Genomic DNA, 26,482 nt, shown 5'->3' on the forward strand with positions numbered 1-26,482 from the left:
TCTCAGCCAGGTGGATGGTGGAGCCCCAGGCCAGACCGGTCCTCAAGGCAAGGCAGGGACAGCTGGTCTCCGACATCCCGCTGGGCGGCGCCAGCGAGGCACGGTCTCTGGAGAGCACAGGATGAATGCTACCTCGGATGCGCAAGTCTGGGGGCTGGAGGCTGGCGGGCAGCGGCCTCCTGCTCGCAGCAGCTTCTCGTGAAGGGCGATCCGAGCAGGGCACCCCATGGCCACAGCAGGATGGGAGAGAGGAGCAGGACGTGCGGGCTTGGCCGGGGCGGGGGGGGGGGGGTGGCGAGGGAGGAGGAGTTCACTTACACACACGGTGCCCAGGCCCGTGTTAGCGCTGCTGCAGAGGCAAACGTGCCCATCTAGAGTGGAAAACCCGCACCATCCTGCTGGAAACGGGGCGGACGTGAGTACAAAGCCAGAACTTCAACGGGTACAACTCAGCCAGCACTATGTCTGCTGTGTACCCACGGTTAAGCTGTCCAAGAGAAGCCAAGAGTTGCGGTCAATACAGTGTTATTTAAAGCCATGGGTATGTGGCCGTTCTGCGTAGCGGTAAAGACGCCGTGTGGGCACCCGCAGCCCAGATCTGGGCGCTGGGGCTCCAGTCCCAGCTCCACTCCCAATGGCAGCTTCCTGCCAAGGTGCACCCTGGAGGCGGTGCTGAGAGCTTAAGTGGCTGGGTTGCTGCTACCCATGTGGGAGACCGATCGAGTCCCTGGCTCCTGGCTTCAGTCTGGCCCAGGCCTGGTTGTTGTGGGCATTTGAGGAGTGAACCAGCAGATAACTCTCTCCCTTTCTCTCTCTCACTCTCTCTCCCCTTCTGCCTTTCAAATAAATAAAATTAAGAGGAAAATGGAAAAAAAAATGAAATAATATATTATACACTAATAACATGTATAATTATGCAAAGTGGAAATGCTTATAGAATAATAATGTTATGCAAAAATCTCATTTATGCTGTGGTTCCCATTATGTCAAAATTACCTCTTCGTACTATACAATAAAACTCTTGAAAACTGTGACTTTTCTGTTTGATTGGAGAGAGAACAATGCAATAAATGGCTTCTTACAGTTTGAGGACCATCAGTTTTGTATAACGTTTGTATGTCAAGCACCAACTTCCGCCTGAGAAGAAAAAAAAAAAAAAATTCTTGGGCCTGGGTACCTGACAGCAGTTCCCCACCTCACATCACAGCTCAGCGGTAATTCCGGATGCCAGAAATGGGCAGTGTGCAAACAAAAGACTGAAAGATCGCATGCATTCAGGGGAGGCAGTAAGAAAGTCTTTCCTAAAAACAGTGATAAAGGTAGAACTCAACCACGAACAACTTGATTAGATGGAATAAAAGATTAAGCTCCTGAATGTCCAAAGACATCATTTTGGAATGCATCCGGGCTGGTGCAGTGCTTGTATTAATAGCTCATTCTTTTGTACTTGGGAGTCCTAGTCCACCGTGTGGACACACAATTTATTTATTCATTGGTTGGTTGATGGGCTTTTGAGCTGTTTCCTCGTTGTGGTTTTTACAAACAAAGCTTCTACACACATTCAGGCACAAGCGTTTGTGTGAACTTGTGCCTGCGTCTCTTTTGGTAGGTACCTGGGACTGGCCTGGCTGGGTCGCGGGGTAGGTGAAGGCTTAGCTCGCTCAGAAGACATCGAAGCGTGTTCCAACATGATAAGGAAAATAATGTACATGAATACAGGTATGGGCAGATGGACAGATGGGTGCCACAGCAGGTGTAATAAACCGGTAAGAGTAGAATCTGTGCGGTGGGAGGAAATGGTCACCATAAAATTCTTTCAACTTTGCTGCCTGTTTGAAACTTGTCGTAAGAAAATGTTGAGGAAATTAACCTGTGTTGAATTAAGGTGTTGATGCGCCAACCATTTAGATTCCTTGCTCAGAATATCTTTTTCTTTCAAGTGAAAGGGAGTTAAAAGATCTCCTACAGGGGCCTGCATTGTGGCGTAATGGGCTAATGGCCTGTGACTTTGGCATCCCGTATGAACACCAGTTCAAATCCCGGCTGCTCCACTTCCAATCCAGCTCTCTGCTAACACACCTGGGAAAGCAGCAGAGGATGGCCCAGGTGCTTGGGCCCCTGCACCCATGTGGGAGACCCGGAAGAAGCTCCTGGCTCCATGCTTCAGCCTGACCCAGCCCCAGCTGTTGGAACCATTTGGGGAGTGAACCAGCAAATGGACGACTCTTTGTCTCTCTCTCTGTAACTCTTTCAAAAATAAATAGTTTTTAAAAATAAAAGTAAACTGTAAAGCTCCCTTGTGGCACTGCCTCCAGACTTTGCCCCTCAAGACTTCACCCCATATGAAGATGCCACGGCTGATAAAAAAAAAAAAATCCCACGGAGGAGGAGGGGACGCTGGTGGGGGTCGCTCCTCTGATAGCCTCCAGACAGAAGCCATCCACCAGCTGGCTTTCAGTCACCCCCGCACCCCATCCTTGGTGTCGTTCTTACTCAGAATCTAAGGAGCATCCAACTCGCAACCTCTTAAAAAAAAAAAGAAGTGTCCTTCCTGATATATTTAGCAAAAACCTGGGTCTAATTTTAGCACTCCCAACCATTTCAGCATGCCAGTAACTAATTTTTAAAATCTGGCATGAATGTGGAAGAGCTGAGTTTACCAGAGCATGGAAAAGCAGAAGAGATTGTCCAGCAAACGGGGCCCTGTTCCCTCAGCACCATCATTTATCAGTTAAGCAACATGATGGAAGAAATGAAAGATATTGTGACATTTCTCCACACTCGTGCCCTTGACCTTCAAGCAGCGTCTCCTAAGGCTGTGAAATACAACATAGAGATTCGCTCATTTTAATAGAATCCGATAGTAGAAGTGCCGGCTAAAGACGCCTTGAGCTGCTGCTTCAAATCAAAACACTTTCAGGTGTAAGGAATATAGACTCAACGTGTTGGACTCCAGAGAGTAGGAAACACAATTTTCAAGCCCAGTACAAAATTTAAAGTGGGGCTCCTGGTTCAAAAATTATCAAGAATTTCAAAATGGCTACAGAAGGGTATAAAATTAAGTGGAGAGTTCTTCTGAGTTCAGGGAGCTGTGCGATTGCACAGGTCACTGACACACGAGCCACTCCTGGCTCTCACGGCTCACAACAGACAGATATGTGCTGCATAATGTTTCAGTCCATGGTGGGCCATTTGTCCAACAGTGGCCCCTTAAAACTGTAATGGCGCCGAAAACTTCCTATCACCCAGCGACGCCATAGCCCCCGTGATGGAACAGGGCAAAATGGAAGTCACCTGTTCATGGGACACCAGTGCTGCCAGTCTACACAAGTGTTGCACAGGCAGTGGTCTGCAGAACAGAACACGCGATAGTGATGATGAACGACTGTATGACTGGTTTGTGCGTTTACTATGATGCGTTACAGTCTACTCCTTCTACTTAATAAAAAAATAGAGTTTACCGTAGAACATTCTGCTGCAGCAGCAGCGTCTCACCCCTCGGAGTTCCTACTCCTCTTGCTTGCACCCAAAGGCCACGTCAAGTGATTGGCCTGCAGCACCTGGGTCTGTGCGGGTGCACCCAGGTCCATGTGGAATTGCACTCTTGTGTGCATTTCTCAACACATATCTCCGTCACTAAGCAACTCGCGGCTGTGATCATTTTTACTGAAGTGACAAAACATGAGAACAAGCTGCAGTAGAAGCTGTGAGGGTGGTGAGAATTGCTCATTTCTTCACGCGACTGTCGACATGCGACCTGAGCCAGCCGTCAGTGGAGCACGCGGGACCGCTTAGGAGCTCTCTTTATTTCCCATTGCTGAGCTGCCCTGACCTTGCTGAACAGAACCTAGGGCAGTCCCAGAACAGGTGCACCGTGGTGGTTGAAGAGACCACGGAATTTAATGGTCGTGCAGCACCAACGCCGTGATCCATCCAAGTGTACTGACAGGAGTCATGCTGGGAGTGCATGCGTCTTCTTTGGAGTGCATGTCTGAGGGAGTGCGATGCTGCCGAGCCAGCCTGCACTTCTGTGATGCAGCTGCATCACAGAGGAAAATCCTTAGGCTACGGACGGTCAAGGTTCCCGGGGAACTCTCGGATCATCCAGCTGGAAGGGCAGAGACAGTCTGCAAGGACAACTCGTCACAGCCCACACGACCCCATTAGAACCTGGGTCCCTTCCTCCAGTGGTCATAGGGCTGCCTTTCCTGTCGGAAGTCACTTCACAACAAGTGTGGAAACACTGAATTAAAACATGGCTTGCTTTGGTGCAAAATACGAGGGCTTTGGTGGATTTAAAAATTCATTTGTATCAGAATAAAGTTATCTTTTAATCCCACTTTCCGTGAATGTTTTGAGTTCACTGTCAGGTAACACGTCCTGGTTTTACACAACTACAAGGACAAATCAACACCCGAAGTGCACTGCTTGCAACGTCGGCATCCTAGTTGAGTCCCAGCTGCTCCACATCCAATCCAGCTGCCTGCTGGTGCACCTGGGAAGCCAGCCCATGATGGCCCAGGTGTGCAGGCCCCTGCCACCCTGGGAGACCTGGATGGGGCTTCGGGCTCCTGGCTTTGGCCTGGCCCAGCCCCACCTGTTGCATCTATTTGGGGAGTAAACCAGCAGATGAAAGATATGTCTCTTCTCTCTGTCACTCTACCTTTCAAATAAATAAATAAGTCTTTTTAAAAATTAAAAAAAAAAAAAACACATATCACTCACAACACCAAAATCCAGTGGGAAAGAGCCCTCACTCCCTCCAGAGTGCAAACAGAAGGCCAAGGGCTGGGCCCCGAGAGCTGTGATTGGCTCAGCTTAGGTCTTGGGCCCCTCTTTGAACCAATCCGTGGTTGGGGAGTAGAATGCTCAGATTACCTTAGTCTTGGCCACAAACTCCACCCCCAAATCTAGAAGCAGAATCGGCTTCTGCATGAACTGATGTGGGGTCCGGGCGGCTCCCAAAGTGGGAATGGAGGGCTTGTTCCCCAGGCAGCTGAGTAGACGGTGGAAGCAAAACAGTGCGTGCGCATTACAGGCAGAGAGCGAGCTGCCCCTGCCCAGAGCACCCTGGGCCCCGAGACCTCAAAGACAAGCTCGGGCATCGCGAACCATCCAGAACCTTCTGCCTGGCTCAGGGTTCTGGGCCACTAGTCCAGTTATTCTCTGAAAGCACTGGATTTTTTTTTTTTTCATCAACAACTGAAATCAAAGCCGAGGGCCAGCATGGAGGCAGTGAGTCTAACGTCAAACAAAGGAGCAGGGTGGTGGGATACACCCCGTGGGTCTCCAAAGTGAGTTGGGGCCGGCACTGTGGTATAGTGGGTAGGGCCACCACCTGCAGTGCCAGCATCCCATGTGGGCACTGGCTTGAGTCCCAGCTGCTCCATTTCTGATCCAGCTCTCTGCGATGGCCAGGGAAAGCAGTAGAAGATGGCCCAAATCCTTGGGCCCTTGCACCCACATGGGAGACCCGGAAGAAGCTCCTGGTTCCAGCTCCTGCCATTGTGGCCATTTGGGGAGTGAACCAGTGGATGGAAGACTCTCTCTCTCTCTCTCTCTCTCTCTCTCTCTCTGCCTCTGCCTCCCTATAACTCTGCCACTCAAACAAATAAATGAATCTTTTTTAAAAAATTAATTTTTTTCCATTTATTTTAAGGGCAGGGACAGAGACAGAGATCGTCCCGGGTGCTGGTTTACTCCCCCAGATGCCTGCGGCGGGCAGGGCTGGGCCAGGCTGCAGGCAGGAGCCAGGAACTCCCACCTGGGTGGCAGGACCCAAGTACTGGAGCCATCACCTGTTGCCTCCTAGGGTGCATATTAGCAGGGAGCTGGAGAGGAAGCGGAGCTGGGGTTCAAACCCAAGCACTCCAACATGGGATGGCTGTGTCCCAAGCGGCCTGCTAACCACTGCTCTAAATGCCCACCCTAGAGCAGCCACATCTCAGGCAGCGAGCACTGGTGCCCACCGACTTCCCCCTTGCATTAGCCCCCCCCCCGCTCGGGGAGGACACTTGCTGCCACTGCATCCTCCAGACAGTCCACAGGCTCCATCCAACCAGGGGAACAGGGCACAAAAGGATTCCGCCAAGCACACGCCGCCTCTGATTACCCACTCAGCACAAGGCGAGCACGCTTGTCCCTCTAATGTGGAGGGTGTGTTAGCTATACGCCCCATCTTTCCTCACTATGGGCCATTTGCTATAGGTGGAGGCCTCAGTTTCTTTTTTTTTTTTTTTTCAGTTTTTTATAAGATTTATTTATGTATTTGAAAGGCAGAACATCAGGAAGAGAGATCTTTCCTCCGCTGGTTCACTCTCCAAATACCCACAATGCCAGAGCTGAGCCAGCTGGAAGCCCGCAGCCTGGAACTCCTTCCCGGTCCCCCACGTGGGTGCAGGGGCCCAGGCACTTGGGCACCTTCCCCTGCTTTCCCAGCTGCATTAGCAGGGAGCTGGATTGGACGTGGAGCAGCCGGGACTCAAGCAGGCTGCGCCACACGCCAGGGGCGCCTCATTTTCATGGTGATGCAAGTGTCACTGTTAAAACCTAGCGTTAGAGTCAGTTCATTCATTCAATGACCTAATAAATAGTGAGTGCCGGCTATGTCCCAGGTGGCACTCCCCGCACTAGGGACAGCAGTAAACAAGCCTGATGATTCGCCTTCCGCACTCAGCTTTTGTCCCAGTTGGGGGCATCAGACAATAAACAGAGAGAAACAGATGAACAGATAATGTCAGATGATAATCACAGCTACGGAGAACACCACGCAAAGCGATGGACGCCAAGGTTAGCAACGGTGTTCCGGCCCGGAGCCAGCGCCTGCCCGCGCGGAGGGACAGCTCTCAAAGCTAGGGACCTGCTTGCAAGGGCTGAGCCTTGAATGAGAGTGGTGGGAACGAGCGAGCCAGGGGCGCAAGCTGAGTGGGGGCCCCTGAGGTCGGCTCGCGCGGGCAGGAGGCAGACAACATCCCTGGACTCATCACAAAGTCCCTCCCTCACCAAAAAGGTCATCTCCAGTCGGGAACTCTGATCAAACACGCCACTGGCGATTTACAAACTGGGGATCCAACCCCCACCCCACCCAGCCGGCAGCAGATGGGTTTCATCGGCCTCTACCGCCATCTGCTGACCTGATCCGGAGTAGCCCCATCATGGCGCCACGTGGGCTCCTCCCACCCCATTGTTAACCCAGAAGGAACTTCTGGTGTTTGGGAAATAGTGTACCGGTCTTAGTCCGTCCAGGCTGCTACGAGTACAACCAAATGCTTGGACCAGCTGATTTATAAACTGCAGAAGGTAATTTCGCACACTTTCAGAGGATGGGAAGTTCAAGATTAAGGTGCCGGTATATTTGGTGTCTATAACAGCTCACCCTCATTTTTATTTGAAAAGCAGAGATACAGAGGAGAGGCAGAGGCAGAGAGAGGAAGATCTTCCATCCACTGCTTCACTCCCCAAATGGCCACAACAGCCAGAGCTGGGCCCATCTGAAGCCAGGAGCCAGGAGCTTCATCTAGGTCTCCCATGTGGGTACAGGGGCTCAGGCATTTGGGTCATCCTCTGTTGCTTTCAAAGGTGCATTAGCAGGGAGCTAGATCATAAGTGGATCAGCTGGGACTCGAACCAGCGACCACATGGGACACAGGCACTGCAGGCCACGGCTTTACCTGCTATGACACAGAGATGGCCCCGATGGTAGCTTCTTGAGGCCACCTCTCGTGAAGAAGACAAACCCCGTGTCTCCAATGGTGGAAAAGCAAAAAGGGAAGCATTCCCTCCAGCCCTGAAAGAGAGACACCCATCCCTCTCAGGAGGACCCCAAAGGCCCTGCCTCTTCACACATGGCATCAGGGACCGGGTCCCAGCACGACTTGTGCAGGGACACAGCGTGCCGGCCGTAGCACTTTCCGTTCATGGTAAGGAGTAGCTCAGTTGAGCTCCTGACAGCGTAAGGGTGAAAAGCAAAGTGTCGGGACAGGTGTTTGCCGGTGGTTAAAATGCCCTCCTCCCCTCTCTCCGTGCATGTGCCTGGGTTCCAGTCCCAGCTCAGGCTCTGGACTCCAGCTTCCTGCTACCGCAGAGCCTGGGCGGCAGCCGTGATGGCTCAGGCAGCCCGGGTGGGAGACCTGGACTGAGTCCCCTGCCCCAGCTTTAGCCCAGCCCAATCCTGGCTGTTGCAGACCTTTGGGGAGAGAATGAGCGGCTGTGAGTACATGCTCTCTCTCTCCTCCCCTTACTCCCTCCCTCATAAGCCATATTTTAAAAACAAATGAAAGCACCCTGCCCCTACGGCTTACTAGCCTGATAACTTTCGAAAAGTCGTTTTGCTTGCTCCTGCTCCGGTGTCTCCATCTGCCAAATGAAGATAACAGTGCCCGGCTCACAGGCGTTCTCATGGGGAGCCGGCGAGTAGAGGCGCGTAGTGTACCAGGCACAGCCTGGTCCGGGGTTTGCCTCCACGTGGGACCTGTGCCATTTCCGCCTGAAGCTCCACTTGGCTCTGGGAGGACCCACTAGCTCAACCTAGATCCCCCGCTGCACCCCACCACCCTCCCTGCCCCAGCGCGAAGCACAGGGCTCGGGCTAAGCCAGCTGGCACCATCCTGGTTCAAGGGTGGCACTGATGCCAGTGAGTCCACACTTGGCCTGAAAATCCTGGCACAGAGACTTTCTCATTCCAACAGGGTTTGTACAAGGAACAGCAGAGCCCCAGGCGATGGTGGCACACTGGGGACACTAGGAACGCTGGCTCTGGGAAGAGCACACCCAGGAAGACCAAGTAGGGAACTCGAATCGCGGTCCTCGGCTCCATCGCTGGCCTCCTGGACAAAGCCTAACGGGACCATTTACGTGCCCGGGACCTTCACTGTTCAGGGCGATTGGAGTCGGCTGTTCTGTTCCCTATGAACAAGTCCCTTTGCGTGCACAGTGGAGCTGGGAGCAACCGACCAGTGTGGGTCCCCAGGGAGGCCACTTGGTGGCGGAGTGTGTGTGTGTGTGGAGTGTACGTGTTTATTAATGCACATCCTGGGAGGGAGAGGAAGGCGCAGGATGGGCAACAGGAGGCCAAGTGGCAGTGCAGGCCGAGGCTGCAGCCAGCCCTCCAGGGAGCTCCGGGGCCAGCGCAGCCTTTTGGAGTTGGTCCAAGACCCGCCAAGATATCTGGACCTTTGACACCTGCCCATGAAGCCGCCACTGGCCGTGGGAAGGGGGCTGAACCTGGGAGACAGCTGCGCGCCTGTCTCTCCGTCCATGATCCTGTCCCTGGGCAGCTGGGGTGGCGGCAGTGGACAGCCAGATGGCTGGCCGCCGCCAGCAGTGTGGGCCCAGTGAGTTCCCAGGTGCGCGAACCACAGCACATCTCCCCGCCCCCCTGGCAGGGGCCTCAGTAGGTCCAGGCACAGACTGGAAGGGAAGCTGCGCTCCCACCGTGCCAGGTGCCAGGTGCCAGGCAGGAGTATTAGAGCCACAGAGACGCCGCGGGGGCGGGGGCAGGGGCGGGGGGGTGGCACACCAGCACTTCCTCTGCAGAGACAGGTGCACAGCTGCCCGCCCCTTGTCTTTAGACCAAGTCCACGCTGTACCAGCTTCTGCAAGGCCCCAGCCGAGACCTGGGACACCGCCACCAAGCAGGTGCAAGTCCAGCTTTATTGGCAGAAAGGAATGGCAAGTTTCACTGGGAACTCCTCCCCAGGCCCAGCCAGAAAGGAAGGGGAGACTGCGGGAGGGGGAGGGAGAGGGATCGAGACCGGAGGGAGGGACAGAGGGAGGAACTTCAGGGCCCAGGGTCTGAATGACGACCTGGTCTGGGAAGGAAACAATTCCAGGCACCTGGGGCTGGGCGGAAAGCTCGGGGGGAATGGCCGTCTAGAAGGGTAACGGCTCCTCCACGGGCATGTTGATGAGGACGTCCATGTCTGGGGTGCACCTGGCAGGAAACAGCAGACGGGTGTGGGAAGCTACCAGCGGACTCTCTCAGGGCAGCCCTGCTCTTGAGAACCAGGTCCTTCCTGGGGAGCCCTCCAGGCCTTGAAGCCCAGCTGTGCATGCGCACACCACAGAGGACTAGGAGGGCTGTCGCGGCACCACGGGTTACGGCACGGCTCACAACACCGACAGCCCACACTGAAGCGCCAGTTAGGGTCTTGACAGCTCTGCTCCGGATCCAGCGCCCCGCGGATGCACATCCTGGGACATGATGGCTCAAGTGCTTGGGCCCCTGACACCCAGGTGGGAAACCCCAATGGAGTTCCTGGCTTGGGCGTAGGCCTGGCCCAGCTGTGGCTGTTGTGACCATCTGGGGAGTGAACCAGTAGATGGAAGATCTCTCTCTCGATCTCTCGATCTCTCTTCCTCTGTCACTCTACCTTTCAAACAAATCTTTTTTTTTTTTTTTTAATGGAAAAAGAATTTCAAGTTTGGCAGGAGTGATGTTGCCCCAGAGACGGCTGAGGTCAGGAGGCAGGAGTGCAGCCGAGATGTGAGGCCTCAGGCCAGGCCAGGCCGGGCACCATCCTTGCAGGAGGACGCCTAGCACCGGTGGTGTCGCCTGGCCTGGGCCATCCCCTCTGTGACGCGCGCTCACCGTGCACCAGCCCCCAGGTGAGCCTCCGTTTCCTCATCTCTCAGACAGGGACAATGACTCCAACCCTGGTCGCGGGTGTGGCGTGCACGCTTCAGAAAAGTCAGCCAGCGTTTCTCTCAAGAAAGCAGCAAAAGAGACGCAGTGCCACCTGCAGCACATCCCCTGTCCCAGCCACCAGCGCGAATGCTTGAGGCTGCAGGACTGTGGCCTCTCTCTAGCTCCACTCCCCGGGAGCTCATCCACCCTCGTGGCTTCATCAGTCTACAAACGCACACACAGTACCTCGGCAGGAAACGTCAGGTGCCTGCAATTTACAGAGCTGAGCCTGAGCCCCACCCTGCACCGACCGATTTGGACACCTATGCATGCCCAGCGCGCCCTCCACCTTCCGGGAGGGAGAGCAGCTTTGCCACCCTTGGTGTCGCCTGCCATGTGTCGCCTGCCATCACCTCGGCCGCTCGGGGCCTCTCTGTGCTCCTGGAAGAGGGGTGGGATTCCTGATGGTCTACGTGGAGCCGGGAAGGGGCGGGGCAGCTCAGTCTTCCTCCAGCACCAATGTGCAGCCTAGGAAGGCTACGCCCGCCCCTGCTCAGAGGGCTGGTCCCCCGTGCCAGCTCCACCGCGGCCAAGTGCATCCATTTACCCAGTTCCAGGGTCAGCACTTAGAACAGGCCTGGGGACTTTCTAAAAGTCAGCGGGAAAATGTAGTGAAAAGATAAGCTTATTTTGTTGGGGAAAAAAATGTGAAATTCATGCATACAAGGCATCTTCAAAAAGTTTGTGGAGGGGCAGCCCTGTGGTATAGCAGGTAAAGCCACCGCCTGCAGTGCCGGCATCCCTTACGGGTGCCGGTTCAAGACCTGGCTGCTCCACTTCCGATCCAGCTCTCCAACATGGGATGCGTCACATGGGATCCCCAGGGACGTCTGAGCTGCTGCACCAAGTGCCCAACTCCCACCCAAACCTCCTGAAGTATCCTCACGCACGCCACACTCTCTGAGATCAGCTTTATCAGATGAAAACTGGTTACCAGGCCCACGTCGGCTTTGCCCTGTCCAGTCTCACTCCAGTGCGTTTAGGGCCCGGGACAACAGGTGCCTACTTAGGATCCGTCAGAGCCAGCTCCACCAGCCAGAGTGCTTTGCCCCCGGCCTCTCTGGCCTGTGGACTTCACACAGCCTTCAGTCCTTGGTTCAAGGCCTCCTCCTCAGGCAGCCTGACCCTGACCGTCCCGGGACACACTCCCCTGGGGCCAGGGGGTCTCAAATAAGTGATCTGCAAATGCCAGACTCTGCCACTCCTGGTGCTGTGGTGCCTGGGGAGAGCCCTCCCAGCCCAGCCCCTTGGACCCGATCCAAGGAAGGGAAGGCAGAGCTGGCTTGGGAAGGAGGCGAGTTCTTCCCGCGGGGGCCAGCCGCCGCAGGCCGAGGCCTTTCCTCGCCGGAGCCGACCATTCCCTCAACTCTGCCTTCCACTGCACCCCAGAATGGAGAGCAGTGCCCATGTGGGTGACACCTGGCACCCGGGGACTCCAGGCGTCCTTAGAGATCCCTGCACCCGGCCTGCTGTGTACAGGTGGGAACGAGGTCCAGAGACGGGAATGGTCACGTGTGGAGAGTGGCAGAGCCAAGGCAGCGACCCAGGCCTTCCCGTCCCTGCCGGGGTTCTGCCACCAACGCCAGGCTCTCCCTTCCCCGGGTCTGGGAGCCTCTCAGAGCCCAGAGCGTGAGCGCACAAGACCACCTACTTGGGCCTCCGAAGCAGAACATCAGCAAACACGACCTCGCGGGGGTCCCACACCTGGGCCTGCAGGGCTCCCACCTCCTGCCTCAGGACCGGTAGCTCCTCCTCCAGCTGCCCAATGAACTGGTGGGAGAGGCGCAGCGGGCGAGAAGTCAGGAGCCCCGCGCCCCACCCAGGGGGACGAGAGGACAAAATGACAAGGGGGTCAAGACAGCTAGGGAAGGCCGGTTAAGCCGCCGCCTGCAACACCAGCATCCCATATGGGCACCGGCACCGGTTCGAGTCCAGGCTGCTCCACTTCCCTGCTGTGGCCTGGGAAAGCAGTGGAGGATGGCCCGAGTCTGGGCCCCTGCATCCACGTGCAGAAACCCCTGCTCCTGGCTTCAGTCTGGCCCAGCCTGGCTATTGCAGCCATTTGGAGAGTGGACCAGCAGATGAAAGATTCCCTCTCCCTCCTCTCCTCCTCCCTCTCCCAACTCTGACTTTCAAAATAAATAAGCAGTCTTAAAAAAAAAAACACACACACACACACACACACAAAAACACACACACACACACACACAAAACACTATGGGGCTGGCCCTGTGGCACAGTGGGTTAAAGCCCTGGCCTCTAGCACAGGCATCCCATATGGGTGCCAGTTCAAGTCTTTGTTGCTCCACTTCCGATCCAGCTCTACTGTGGCCTGGGAAAGCAGCAGAAGATGGCCCAAGTCCTTGGGCTCCTGCACCCACATGGGAGACCCAGAAGAAGCTCCTGACTTCGGATCAGCTCAGCTCTGGCCATTGCGGTCATTTGGGGAGTGGACCAGCAGAGGGAAGCCCTCTCTATCTCTGGCTCTACCTCTCTTTGTAACTTTCAAATAAATAAATCTTAAAAAAAAATCTGGGGGAGTGGAATGGCTTTGTCACTGGGGCCACACAGGGGGCCTTCCTGTGGGGACGGGCCTGCCCCCCAGGCTGGTGCTGAGGACAAGGTGGTGGGGGGTAGAGAACGGAGGGGAGCGACGGCGAAGGGAGGGCCAGGAGACAGTGAAGTCAGTCTACAGTGAGGACGGGTGGGCCGAGTGGGTGCCGAGGGGCAGGCGGGGGTGGGGGGCACTGGCTAATAAGCGGGACCTGGGCCAGCACTAATGTCAAGTGGTACCAAAGGCACTGGCAGGGAGAAGCTTGGCTCCCACGGGCCCCGGGCCGCCCCGCTGCTCCCTCCCACGGGCCACGGGCCGCCCCGCTGCCCAGGGCCATGCTTGTCCACGCACGTCTCTGAACCTCCACATGAATTTCTGCATGAACTGGCTCTCCTGTGTCTTCCGCAGCAGAGCCTCTTGGTGGGGACGCTGGGTTTTCTGCAGGGGAAGGAGAGCTGTGGTGCCCGTGGCCTCTCCTGGGCAGCAGCGCAGGGGAGAGACCGACGGGGGTGGGGGGAGGCGGGCGCAGGGCTCTGGAGGACAGCGGGCAGGACAGGGCACCCAGATTCCCATCCCCCACCCCAGCCCCAGGCGGCCGGCTCCTCACCACTGCCACAGCCCTCAAAATCCTCTGCTGCTTCTCCTGAATCTTGGCATACACAGAGGCCAGGACCTTCCTACGCAGCTCACTGAAGTCATCCAGCTCATCCTGGGGGCCAGCCACACGCGCGTCTGCCACTGGCCCTGCCTCCCGCACGGCCCCGGGGCACAGGGCCGGCCCGGCCTACCTGCTGGCGATCCTTGGCTTGCTGCACCTGGCGCCCGAGGCTGGCGAGCTGGACCAGCTTGACGGGATACTCGTGGTCCATGTACGTGCTCAGGAAGTTCACCTGGTCCTGGGTCTTCTTGTTCTGCGCCTCCAGATGCTGCACCTGCCGCTCCAGGCCTGGGGTGGGGGGAGGGGCGGGGTGAAGGAGGTCGGGGGGCGGGGGGGACAGGAGGCAGGACCTGCTCTCAAGGGACCCTCCTAGGGGGTCCCAGAGAGACCAGGTTCTCCTTGGCCAACAGACTGGGGCCTGGGCTGAGGCAAGGTCACCCGAGGCTGGCCACGGTGACGTTAGGCCCCTAGTCTTCCACCCCTGCAGAGGGAGAGGTGATGCTGGGTGGGGAAGAGACGTAAAATTGGAGCAAGATCCCAGTTCTGCCAAGACCGTGCCCTGGAGCTACTTCCTCTGACACACGCCCCTAAGGAAGTGGGGCCAGGGACATAGGGCAACACTGGCTCCCAAAACACTGGCCCACAGAGTCTGTCCCGCCTTCCTGCGTGGAGTGCCCCCCCCCCAAGTTCTGAGGCTGCCTGACACACTGCCCCGCCCCCCAGCATGGAGGGTGGAAGCCAGGAGACCTGGTCCTGGCGTGCACGCGTGAGTGCCCACAGCTCAGCTCTGCATGCTAGCCACTCCGCCTGCCTGGAAGGGAGAGGGTGGGCCCAGGGGGCTTCTGAACGGCAGGTGCCAGGTGAGTGTCCCACAGCAGAGCCCCTGGGCTGCGGGGGGGCGGGGGAGGGTCTCACAGCTCATCTTCTGGTTTTCCTTCTCTTCCCACTCCTGAATCTCGGACTTGAGCTGCTGCAGCCTCCTCTTGTTGGAGTACTCCAGGATGTTGACCACGTTCTGCGGGAGGGCAAGCCCGGCTCAGCTGCCTCTGGGGGGTAGGGGCTGCAGGGACCTGCTGTGACCCCTTTGCACTTCCAAGGGTGAGTCCCACAGGCGAACCCCACTCCCAGGCCCAGTAACCAGACCCCAGAGCTAGAGTTCAGGCCCCAGGGACTGTCCCCCTCAGCTAATGGCCCTGCCACACACCATCACCCAGGCTCAACTCAGCCCCTGCTCACCACACCCATCTGAATGTCACCAAACAGTTCTCGCCTCCTCTCCACCTCCACCCCGCCACCACCTTGCTCCAACTCTTCAGCCCCCTGAAACCACGGCAGCCACGCCTCCCGGGCCCTCCCAGGTGTTTCCACACAGCAGTCAGAGTGATCGGTCTCAACAAAACCCCGCTGGCCACGGCCCTCTCCTGCCGGAACCCCCAGTGACTTCCCTCTGCCCTGCAGATAAGGCCCACATGGGGGCTGGGCTGCGCCACAGTGGGTCAGGCTGCTGCTTGGGATGCCGACATCCCACAGCAAAGTGCTGGATCGAGTCCCGGCTGCTCCACTTGCGATCCAGCTCCCTGCTGATGCGCCTGGGAAAGCAGCAGAGGATGGCCCAGGTGCCTGGGCACCTGCTAGCCACATGGGAGACCTGGATTGGGGTTCATGGCTCCTAGATTTGGCCCGGCCCAGCCCTGGCCGTTGCGGTCATTAGGGAAGTGAACCAGTGGATGGAAGACCTCTCTCTTTCTCTTTGTCTCTGCCTCTTTGTTACTCTGCCTTTCAAAACAAACAAACAACCAAGGTCTAAACGCCTTACTTGGCCGACATGGCCCTCCTCCATGCAGCGTGGGCCAACCCCGTCTCTCCCTTCCTCACATCCTCTCACCAGCCACGCTCACCTTCACCATCGGGCAGCTCCCGGAGCCAGCCATGCCCCACTCACCTCTGCTCTGGGCACCTACCTCCACCTGGAACCCTGGCCCCGTCTCTGCCAGGCACCACCCCCTCTGCCCCAGCATTCCTTCCCCAGGAAGCCTTCCTGATTCTCTGTGTCTGGATCAGAGGTTCCCTCGAGGGTCCCCAAGTCCTCCCCCCAGCACACGCAGGCACACACGCGCATGTATGTGTACGCACACGCACGCACGCACGCACGGCCTCTAACTGCCTGCAGGCCTCCCCAGGTCGAGGTGTCTCCCTCATCGCTGCTGTCCAGCCACTGGTAGGAGCCACTCGGGACGGACACAAGTGCAGTGGACAGAGTAGGGCAGTCAGATCTGACTGGGTCTGAGTTTGCCAGGGTCCTACTCAGCTTCCTCTGGTACTGGAGTAACTGCGCGTCCTTGGCTTTGGACTCTGAACTCGTCCACTGCGGCGGAACCCGCAGTACGGCCGGATCTGGACACAGAGTCCCGAGGAAGGTGACCAAGGCCCAGCGAGGTCCAACAGGGCTGCTGTCCCACAAGAAGAGGGGGGACGGCGGCGCTGCGCTCTTCCCCGCACACGGAGGACGCGGCGAGCACACGGTCATCTGGGAGCCGGGGACTTGCGGCCGCCAGGGCCGTGGGCAAATCTGTTCAAGCACCGAGTCCGTGGGTTCCTGTGACTGCGGCCCACACGGACTCAGTCCCGAGAAACCCGGCTGCTCGTCCCGCGGGCTGTGGCAGGCGCAGGCCCGCTGTCCTGGACAGGCTGCTCCAACGCGGAGGTTTCCCGCAGCCGTTCTGCCCCGGCCACACACTGACCGGAAGCGCTTCCACGGGGCCGACCGCGCTGACCACAATAGGCGTGAGGCGAGCACGGGTCCCGGCTCCTGCCCACCTCGCGCGCGTCCCGCAGCCTGCCTGCGCTCCCGCCGGCGGCCGCGAGGGGGCGCGGGGGCGCCGGGGCGGGCCTCACCGCCAGCGTGTCCTGCTGATGCAGCAGCTCCCGCACGTTCAGCGCCGTGCTGTCCTCCACGTCCTGGATGATCCTCAACAGCTCGTCGTTGAGCTTGGCGAGGTAGCGCTCTTGGTTGCCGAGCTCCTGGAGCGTGGCCCGCCGGTTCCTGAGCATCGCCTGCGGGCGGAGGGAAGACGGGGAGGCGGCGCTGGGCCGGGCCGGGCCCGCAGCCTCCCGCCCCGCCGTGGCCTCCACTGGACACGAGGCCCAGGCCGGGCGGCGGTTCCCCGTGGTCAGACACGGCAGCCAACGCCGCGGCTCGCCTCGCAGGCCCTGACGCCACGCTCCAGGGGGGCTCCAAGAGCCAGGAAGTGGTGGTGCTGGGGCTGGAAGCCCCCATGCCGGAGGCCCAGCGTCTGTCCACCTCACGGAGATCGAGGGGGCTTAACACCGCGGGCCGCGGCTGAACCCTGCAGTGGGTGACATTCGGGTGTTAAGCGGCGCTCAGGGAACGAACCTGTGGTTCCCAGCAGAGGGGCCACCGTGGGTTAAGCCGCCACCTGCGATGCCGTCTCCCCAGCTGCTCCCTGCTAAGGGCCTGGGAAAGCAGTAGAAGATGGTCCAGGTGCCTGGGGCCCCTGCACCCACAGGAGAGACCTGGAGGAAGCTCTGGGTTCCTGGCTTCAGCCTGGCCCAGTCCTGACTGTTGCAGCCATCTGGGGGAGTGAACCAGCAGATGGAAGCTTGCTCTCTCTCAAAATAAATAAATAAATCATTTAAAAAAAAAAAAAAAAAAAAAGGTGAGCTACAATTCCCAGTCGTCATGCGGGTGGCCGTGCGCGGGCTCCGCGTGCACGCTGCTCCACAGGTCAGCTCGCTGTTCCTGTGTTGCTCCCGCAGTCTCTGTCCCTGGCCCTCAGCTCCTCAGAGCCTTTGTCCCGCTTCACTCCCACCGCAGCCCCACCACGAACGCCGGCCCCACCTCACACGGTGGAGAGCTGGACTCAGGCTCAGCAAGGCTCACACGCAGCAGAGCCGCAGGCCTCCACGCCTGGGCTCCAAGCTGTCCCACCTTCTCGCCTCCACTTCTCAGACCAGAAAACCCAGTGGCATCCTGTGAAGAGTGACAGCCTCCCCCCGCACCAGGCCTCAGCGCCTGCATCCCCGGGGTGGCACCAGGAGCCTGCATTCCCAATGCAAGTCCCACCCCCAGGGATGCTAACAGAACGTATTGACCTCTGCTCTGGAGGTGGGTCCCTCTGACCACAGCTCTAACGGAGAACCCGCCTTCATTCCTCCCTGGCCCTTACTCCAAGCTCCAACCACATAAGTAAAACTTAGGGCACGGCGGGTTAAGGCTCTGTCTGCCATGCCAGAATCTCATAGGAGCCCTAGTTCACGTCCCAGCTGCTCCAGCTCCAATCCAGCTCCCTGCTAATGCGCCTGGGAAAGCAGTGGACGACAGCCCAAGTGCTCGGGCCCCTGCACCCCTGGGGAGAACCGGATAGAGTTCCAGGCCTCTGGCTGCAGCCTGGCCCAGCCCTGGCCATTGCAACCATCTGGGGAGTGAACCAGCAGGTGGAAGATCTCTCTCTCTCTCTCTCTCTCTCTCTCATTGTGTGTGTGTGTTTGTGTGTGTGTGTGATTCTACCTTTCAAATAAATCAATCTAGAAAGAAAGAGAGAAAGAGAGAGAGAGAGCAAGCCTGACCATGTCTCCGCGTCCCCGGGCCCTTCTCCTAGGTCTCACCACCTAGCAGAGTAAACACACTGTCTACTGGTGCTTTCCTGTCTTCCTCTGTGGGCAGCTCACAGCCAGGAGGGCGGGGACTCTGTCCGGCCTCAGCTCCATCTCCAGCACGTGGGATAGTGCCTGGCGCTCTGTGGGCGTGGCTTGAACAAATTCAAGAGCAACTATTGTTTGAGTTTTTTTTTTAAGTCACTGACCGCAGGCCTTGCTCCGCTGCGGCATGAGCTGCAGTGCTGTGTTCCCGGCTGCTGCGCCACGCCTAGCACATACAAGGTGCTCTCTCGGGTTGTCAGTAAGTAAGCCTCGGTGGCTCTGAGGCTGAACACCAGAGCCTCCCGCCCCGCCTCCCGGAACAAACCAACAGGGTAGCCGCTGCCCCCTCCCCTCGTGTGCTCCTGGCCCCTCAGTCCACTCTGTGCAGGGAGAGGCCGCCCCGGGGTTCCTGTGAAAACCCGACTCCCATCCCATCCCTGCTCTCATTCAGCATAAAGATGCAAAGCCACATCAGGACCACAGGGCTACACCTACTCCTTCTCCACCCCACCCACTTGCTCTTTCCGCACCAGCCTCAGGGCCTTTGCACACACTGCTCCTTCAGATGTCCACATGAGTGCTTCCTCATTCCCTTCAGGTTTTGACTTCCCTGTCACCACCCCAACCACTCCCTCCTCCGTGCCCCTCTACCCCGCGATCCTATCCATGTACTTCCTGTGGCTCCTACCATCACGGTGTATATCCTAGATATGTCCTGTGGGTCCCCTCAATCAGAGGTCACATCACTTTGTGCTCAGACCACAGCCTGGCACACAGCGAGTGCCCAGTCAATGTGTGTGGCCTAAGCTGAATGAGTGAAAGATCCTAAGAGATAGCATTAAGCACCGGTTAGAAGCCCAGGCTTTGCAGCCAAAGTATCTGAGTTCATGTTCTCAGTCGAATAAAAACACATAAACTCTTCTCGAACCAGGATGGAAATAACATTAGGGACAGGTGTTGCACCGCTGCTTGTGATGCGCATGCGTCCCATCCTGGAGGGCCAGCCCAGCTACTCTGCTTGGGAGCCAGCTTCCTGCTAGCACGTGTGGGCAGTGCAGGGCGTGGCCCAAGTGCCTGGGCCCCCGCCGCCCACATAGGAGACTCAGACGGGGCTCCGGGCTCCTGGCTTCAGCCTGGCCCAGCCCTGGCTGTTGCAGGCATTTGGGGAGTGAACCCGCAGATGAAACAGCCCACTTTCTTATGCCCTCTCTCTCTCTCTCTCTCTCTCTCTGTGTGTGTCATTCTGCCTTTCCAGTAAAATAAATTTTAAAATGACCAAGTTGTTTTTTTAATAATCACATGAGAAGCTGAGTTCCCCCTTTAAGAATGCTGGGCCCCTCTGAACCATTTTGCAAAACTGAAGGTCAAAGGGGGGAAAATCCTTCAAAGAAAACCGAGTTTCCCTGTTTCTTTATATAGTAGTCACTGTTCGCTGAGCTATTTTGAAGGGATGAATTCTTAGCATGGTGTTCAGAATGGGGCCCCCTGCGGTGGGTCCACACAGACCCCCGGGGGAGCCAGAAAGCAGTGCAGCACCAGTCCTCTCCAACTGTGATGTGAGAGACTTCATGCTGGCTCTGAGCCTCGCGGGAGGGAGCCCTGCCCTCAAGAAAGGTTAATTTCCCGGGAATTTTACGATGAACAGGCCTGCGTCCCTCGTGAAGTGAAACCCACGGTGATGCAGACATGTCCCCGCGTCTGCAACGAGACGGCAGCCGCGGTATTCAGCCGGCTCTGACCCTGGGTCCTGCCTTTCCTGGCCGCGCGACCCAGTGCGAGTCGTTTCTCCCCCTGAACCTCAGTTTTCCCGTCTGTAAAGTGGAAACGAGGACAAGCAGGCACACAGGCAGCTGGGAGGAGGCAGTGAGTCTGCGGCGGCGCCCCTGGCCCCGCCCCCGCCCGTGGGAGGCGCGCCCACACCCACCCTGGTCAGCCGGATTTGCGCCTGGATCTTCCTGGCGTCTGCCATCTCCCTCGCAAATGGGTCCGCGGGGTTCCTCGGCGGGCGCGTCCCCGCGGTGGTGGGCTTGCGGTGCAACACTGCGAACACACGGGAGAGGGTGGGAGAGAGGTGAGGCCCCGCCGGGGCATTCCCAGCCGAATAATGTGACCCCAGACAGAGACTGGGGGCCCCGGGATAGGGCACTGCAAGCCCGGGTGAAAGCCCTGACTGTGGGGATGGATGGAGGAGAGGACCCGGAGCCACGGAGGGCAGCCAGGTACCCCTGCTCGCAGCTGAGCGTCCAGTGAGAAAGTTCCCAGACCCGGGTTCCTGGGCTTGGGGCCTGGCTTGGCTCCTGATACCATCTCCCTGCTAGTGCACACGAGAGAGGCGGGAGGCCATGGCTCAAGTACTCGGGCCCCTGTCACCCACGTGGGAGACCCAGGAGAAGCTGCAGGCTCCTGGCTTCAGCCCGGCCCAGCGCCAGCTGTTCCAGGCATCTGGGGAGTGAACCAGCGGCTTGGAGAACTCTCTCTCTCTCTGCCTATGGCTTGGGAAAGCTTCAGATTGGCTCAGATTGGGTGGGTGCAGCAGCTCCGTTCTCCAGCCCCTGTTCCATGTGCAGCCAGTTCACTTGGGAAAGACTTTATTTATTTATTTATTTATTTATTTATTAGATCAACATCCTTAATCCCGGGAAATCTTAGAAAGTACTGATTGAGATGATGAAATAAATGAATATTGTTACATGCGTGAATTATCTGAACCTATCTGGTATTTAATTGTATTATTTTAGAAATGGAAATATCAATAAACCAATCTTGTGATTCCCGTTTTAAAAGTGTTAATGAGATTCCGATCCACATTTGTTTTAAGACGTTTTAAGGTTCAAGACGCTCTCATTAAATCTGTATAAATCGGGGCCAGTGCTGTGGCGTACCAGGTAAAGCTGCTGTCTGCAGTGCCAGCATCTCATATGGGCACCGGTTTGAATCCCAGCTGCTCCACTTCCAATCCAGCTCTCTGCTATGGCCTGGCAAAGCAGAGGAAGATGGCCCAAGTCCTTGGACCCCTGCACCTGCGCGGGAGACCCAGAAGAAGCTCCTGGCTCCTGGCTTGGAATCCACGCAGCTCCAGCCATTGCAGCCATCTGGGGAGTGAACCAGTGAATGGAAGACCTCTCTCTCTCTCTCTGCCTCTGCCTCTACCTTTCAAATAAATAAATAAATCTTTTTAAAAAATCTGTATAAATCACTGAAACTTTTAAGAAAATGTAACATTGGCCATATTTGGAAGTTTGTTTATTAGGTATACAGGAATTATATCAATATCCAGTGGTTTTTGCTAATAAGGCACTTCAAGTATTTGAAAATTAAAATGAATATGTTAAATTTTAAAATGTGGCTTAAACGGTTTAGGGAAATTTAATTAACCAAGTTCCAAAATCCCCCTTCCAAGTGTTGGGAAACACTGTTAAGATTCACAAGTCAAAGTGAAATGCTTAAGGAAGATTTGCAGCCGTAATAATGAGCATTTATTTGCTTGTACAGGCGCAGCCCTGATGTGTCCGTTTTGTAATTAACTTCTTATTCTATGTTTTTTATTTGACAGGTAGAGTTATAGACAGTGAGAGAGACAGAGAGAAAGGTCTTCCTTCCATTGGTTCACCCCCCAAATGGCCACTATGGCCGGCACTGCACCGATCTGAAGCCAGGAGCCAGGTGCTTCCTCCTGGTCTCCCACGCAGGTTCAGGGGCCCAAGCACTTGGGCCATCCTCCACTGCCTTCCCGGCCCACAGCAGAGAGCTGGACTGGAAGAGGAACAACCAGGACTAGAACCTGACACCCATATGGGATGCCAGTGCTGCAGGTGGATGATTAGCAAGTGAGCCATGGCACCGGCCCCCAACTTTTTATTCTATGATAAGTTCAGAGACACAGACAGTCTTAAGAAGCAACACAGAGAGGACCCATGTGTGCTTCAGCCAGTTTCTCCCAGCGGCAACACGTTGAGACAGCACCATGCAGTCTCACAACCAGGACTAGAACATTTCCATAGCACACCTGCCACCTCCCCCGCCTCCATCCCTGGCCCTCAGCAGTCACTGCTCCCCATTTCTCTATCATTTTATCATTCTGGAATGCTACATAGAATCACGCCATGTGCAGGCTTTGGCCTGACCCAACCCTGGCCATTGTGGCCATCTGGGAAGCAAACCAGTGGATGGAAGACCTCTCTCTCTCTCGCTCTCTCTCTCTCTGCCTTTCAAATAAATAAATATTAAAAATAAAAGCCATTCATTCTGCCACAGGTCCCAAAGATTTTTCTCTCAGATACTTTTTTAGAGGTTTTACCATTTATATATATTTTGAGTTCTCAAAAATCTTTATTTTGTTTATTTGAAAGGCAGAGTGACAGTGAGGGACAGAGATCTTCCATCCATTGATTCATTCCCCAAACAGCCAACAGAGCCAGGAGCCTGCAACTCCACCCAGGTCTCCCATGTGGGTGCAGGGCCAAGCTTTTGGCTCATCCTCCACTGCCTTCCCAGGCGCGTTAGCAGGGAGCTGGATCAGAAGCAGAGCAGCCGGGACTCAAACAGGCGCTCATTTGGGACGCTGGCATCGCAGGCAGTGGCTTTACCCGCGGCAGCATGCCCGTGCCTTGAGTTCCCTGCTGTGTAAGTTGTGAGACTAAATCAGGCTTCGCTCTTGGGCCTGTGGATGTCCAATTACTCCAACACCATCCGTGGAAAAGGTTTTCTTTCCTCCGCACAATCGACCGGGTATCTGTGTCCAGGCCCTTCCCTCCCCTGGCTGGACGGCACTGAGGGCATGAAGCAGGGAGCTGATCTGCCACCCCCGGCGCCGCGGGGCTCCGAGCCTCTGCCCAGGACAGTGCGCACGGGGCCACAGGAGCAGGTGGTGCTCTGACACCCCTCTGTCCTCCAGGTCGGCATCAGCAGGGCTCTGCGGTAAGCTAAGCCCTCACTTCCACCCAGCAGCAATGAGACTCACCGAGGCATCGTAAGCAGTCCTCTGCGGAGCCCAGTGGGACCCCGCGCCTCCACCATGCGGTTAGAAGCGGGGCTGCATGGGCCTCTACTCTCCCAGCCAGGGAGCCTGAGCCTGCGTCCCCACCCATGAGCCATGATCGTGTGAGGGCTGACATGCGCCCGTACACACATGCACAGGCCATGTCGTCTCGGAGGCTCACTTCAGAACATTAAAGGACTCCTGCGAAGTCCTTGTAAGTAAAAGGGGTCTCGGGGCTGGAAGGGGTCTTCCCACAGCAGTCCTAGTGCCCCTTTTCCACAGATGAGGGAGAAAAAACAAAGGGTCGGGGAGATAAAGGAGTTCCCCAAGGGACAAACGGGAGGGCCAAGATTTGAACCCACGTCCACCTGAGCCCAGGCCTCAGAACTCCCGCGGAAGACATGACAATGACATGCAAACTCCCCCGCGAACTCCTCAACCCGCTTGCTCTTCCTCCGGACACACAGCTGGAACGCATGCTCCCACTGCGGGGGGTGGGGGGGGGGGGGGGGCACGAGACTGAGTTACGGCCCCGGGCATGCGAACTTCAAATCTGAACAGAAAACCACCCAGGAAATCACTCGTGTCCTCGCGCTCTCTCTTCCCTTTCTGCCAGCGGGGCACAGAAGTCCCCAGAGAGGACGTGAGGGCCTTCAGAAACGTCAGGGCCTTGAGGTCAGAGGAGCCTGAATCCCTGAATGGCGCGTGAGACGTCACGCCCCTCCCTCTGACCACACATGCGCCTGGGCATGACTGAGGGACGAACTTCCACATCGAGGCTGGAAAACCTGAGGCGCAGCGGGTTAAAGCCTTGGCCTGAAGTGCCGACATCCCATATGGGTGCCGGTTCGAGTCCCGGCTGCTCCACTTCCGATCCAGCTCTCTGCTATGGCCTGGGAAAGCAGTAGAAGATGGCCCAAGTCCTTGGGCCCCTGCACTCACGTGGGAGACCTGGAAGAAGCTCGTGGCTTCGGATCAGTGCATTTCCGGCCGTTATGGCCATCTAGGGAGTGAACCAGCGGACGAAAGACCTCTCTCTCTGTCTCTACCTCTCTCTGTAACTCTGTCTTTCAAATAAATAAAATAAATCTTTAAAAAAAAAAAAAAGGGGACTGGAAATCTGGGTGCTGCTTGTTCCATTAGCCAGCCAAACCCAACAGGAACAGTGTCACCAAGATCCAGGAGCAGTCGCTCCATGCAGTCCCCAGGCCCCACACCAACCCGCGAAGGCTTCTGCCCACCTGGCTGGCACTTACTGAAAGTCTTCAGTTTGCTTCTGCTGTGGCCACCACCGCCAGCTTGCTGGAGTGGAGGCAGAGTAAGTGGCTTGGCCTTCTGCTTGGACCACTGCAAGGGAACATGACCCCATCAGACAACACAGTCACACAGCACGGCGGGCTCAAACCCAAGCAGCCATCTGCGACCTCCAACAAGCAACCTCCTCTCTGAGCCTCAGTTTTCTCATCTGTAAAGTGGGTCTAATGATAAAACCTAATGTTATGGGGCTTATGAAAGAATTCCAAGAGAGGATATTTGTAAAGCATGTGGTAAGGCTCCACAAACAGGAGTTGTTACCTTTTTTTTTTTTTTAATGCAGCCAGAAATTCGAAAGCACATCTAGGCTCTGAGGCGCTAGGCACTGTGAGGAACAGAAGGCTTAGAAAAAACCCAATACCCACCCTCGGGAAACCAGACCAGCAACCAGAAATGAGTAAAAGCAACACAATGTACTCTCACACTGATGCAGTTGCAAGCGCAATGCAGTTTTCAGAATATAAGCTGCACAGCGTTTTAGGATAAAGGCTAATGGTGCTGTAACTTCAGATGCACGCTGTAGAACATCTGGCTAAACAACAAGCGATCTGTCTTTGACGACCCCCAGGGGAGCACACGTCGAGACAGATGAGCAGGTGCAGGGCATGCTGCCCACCAAGGAATGCTGGACACAGGACACAGTCTCAGGTATTCAAGCGCTGCTTTCGGGCCAGCTAAAAACTTCCTGGAACCCCCCGACGTCGTCTTGATTAGGGGTGGCGTCTAGCGGTTCGGTTCTGTTTCCGCCGCAAGCCCTCATCCCTAGCCCTGCCGCACTCACCAGAACCCGGAACTTGCGGACGGTGGAGGGAGTCTCGCAGGGGCTGGGTCTGCAAAGAGTTGGGACGGGAAAGAACTTCCGTCATCGCCAGCCCACGGCGCTGCGAGCAGCAATGTTTAAGAGGGCGCAGGGTCTCGAGTTCAAAGCCCAAAAGCCCGAGCTGCTAGCTGCAGAACAGAGCGTGAGCGGGGCGGGGCTTGGGGCTGTGGGCGGGGAGAGGGCGGGGTCGGAGGACCACAGGGTGACATCAGGGGAGGGCGGGGCGAAGGAGAGGGTAGCGGGAGGGGATCGCGCATGCGCACTCCACCTTCCCGCCGAGGCTCCTTTTCACCTACTTCTGGAAGATATTCGACATGGGGGAAAATGGAAGAAGAGTTGTGAGTCCGGGAGGCCCTAATCTTCTGGGATGCCTAGCAGGCTTCTCCCAAGTGCTTTTCTCAGCGTGGATCGCGTGGTGACCCGGGCCACTCAAATAACTGCCCAACGACCCCGTACTCCCCCGCAGCCTTGGTCTCCAGGGAAACGGGACGCTCACTACCGCTCGCCTAGAGGGACTAACTTCCCAAGGCAAAACAAAACCGTAGCTCGCTGGCTGTCTTTGCAATCTGCTTTCAGGTTGGACCCAAATTGGACGCCGCCCCCTGTTACCCTGAAAAGTTATAGTTTCTTAAGAGTCATCAAACCCCTATCACTTCCTTCTCCATCCCCACGCTTGGCTAATGGCTTTGCTCAACATTTCACTGAGGAAATCCTAGGGATCACAGCGCTTTATCGATCCGCTTGGTGCCGCCCTCCTGTGCCATTTACAAAGACCAATCTTTAAGTTTAATTAGCTGAAAAGGCAGAATGATAGA

General features: G+C 56.6%; 1 protein-coding gene across 10 annotated transcripts; it reads right to left on the reverse strand.

Moving 5' to 3' along the window:
• Positions 1–1,000: 1,000 nt before the first annotated feature.
• C11H20orf96 (chromosome 11 C20orf96 homolog) lies at positions 1,001–26,165 on the reverse strand. Of its 10 annotated transcripts, none has more exons than XM_051845151.3 (11): positions 25,964–26,157; positions 25,629–25,677; positions 24,775–24,880; positions 20,480–20,595; positions 16,792–16,950; positions 14,812–14,911; positions 14,027–14,184; positions 13,846–13,947; positions 13,590–13,676; positions 12,336–12,454; positions 9,633–9,931 (listed from the first exon to the last, which is right to left on the reverse strand). In XM_051845151.3, the coding sequence occupies exons 1-11, from the start codon at positions 25,981–25,983 to the stop codon at positions 9,871–9,873; spliced, it is 1,077 nt and encodes a 358-aa protein (XP_051701111.3). In that variant the 5' UTR covers positions 25,984–26,157; the 3' UTR covers positions 9,633–9,870. The 10 variants fall into 10 exon arrangements, with proteins under 10 accessions (XP_089163353.1, XP_051701111.3, XP_017197198.4 ...); XM_017341709.4 differs by having other exon boundaries at positions 24,790–24,880; positions 25,964–26,155; XM_089307222.1 differs by lacking the exon at positions 13,590–13,676 and having other exon boundaries at positions 25,964–26,159.
• Between the last annotated feature and the right edge of the window lie 317 nt (positions 26,166–26,482).

Source organism: Oryctolagus cuniculus, chromosome 11 (genome assembly GCF_051225735.1).
Source record: "Oryctolagus cuniculus isolate XC-2025 breed Fujian yellow rabbit chromosome 11, ASM5122573v1, whole genome shotgun sequence".
In the NCBI taxonomy this organism is placed as follows: Eukaryota; Metazoa; Chordata; class Mammalia; order Lagomorpha; family Leporidae; genus Oryctolagus; species Oryctolagus cuniculus.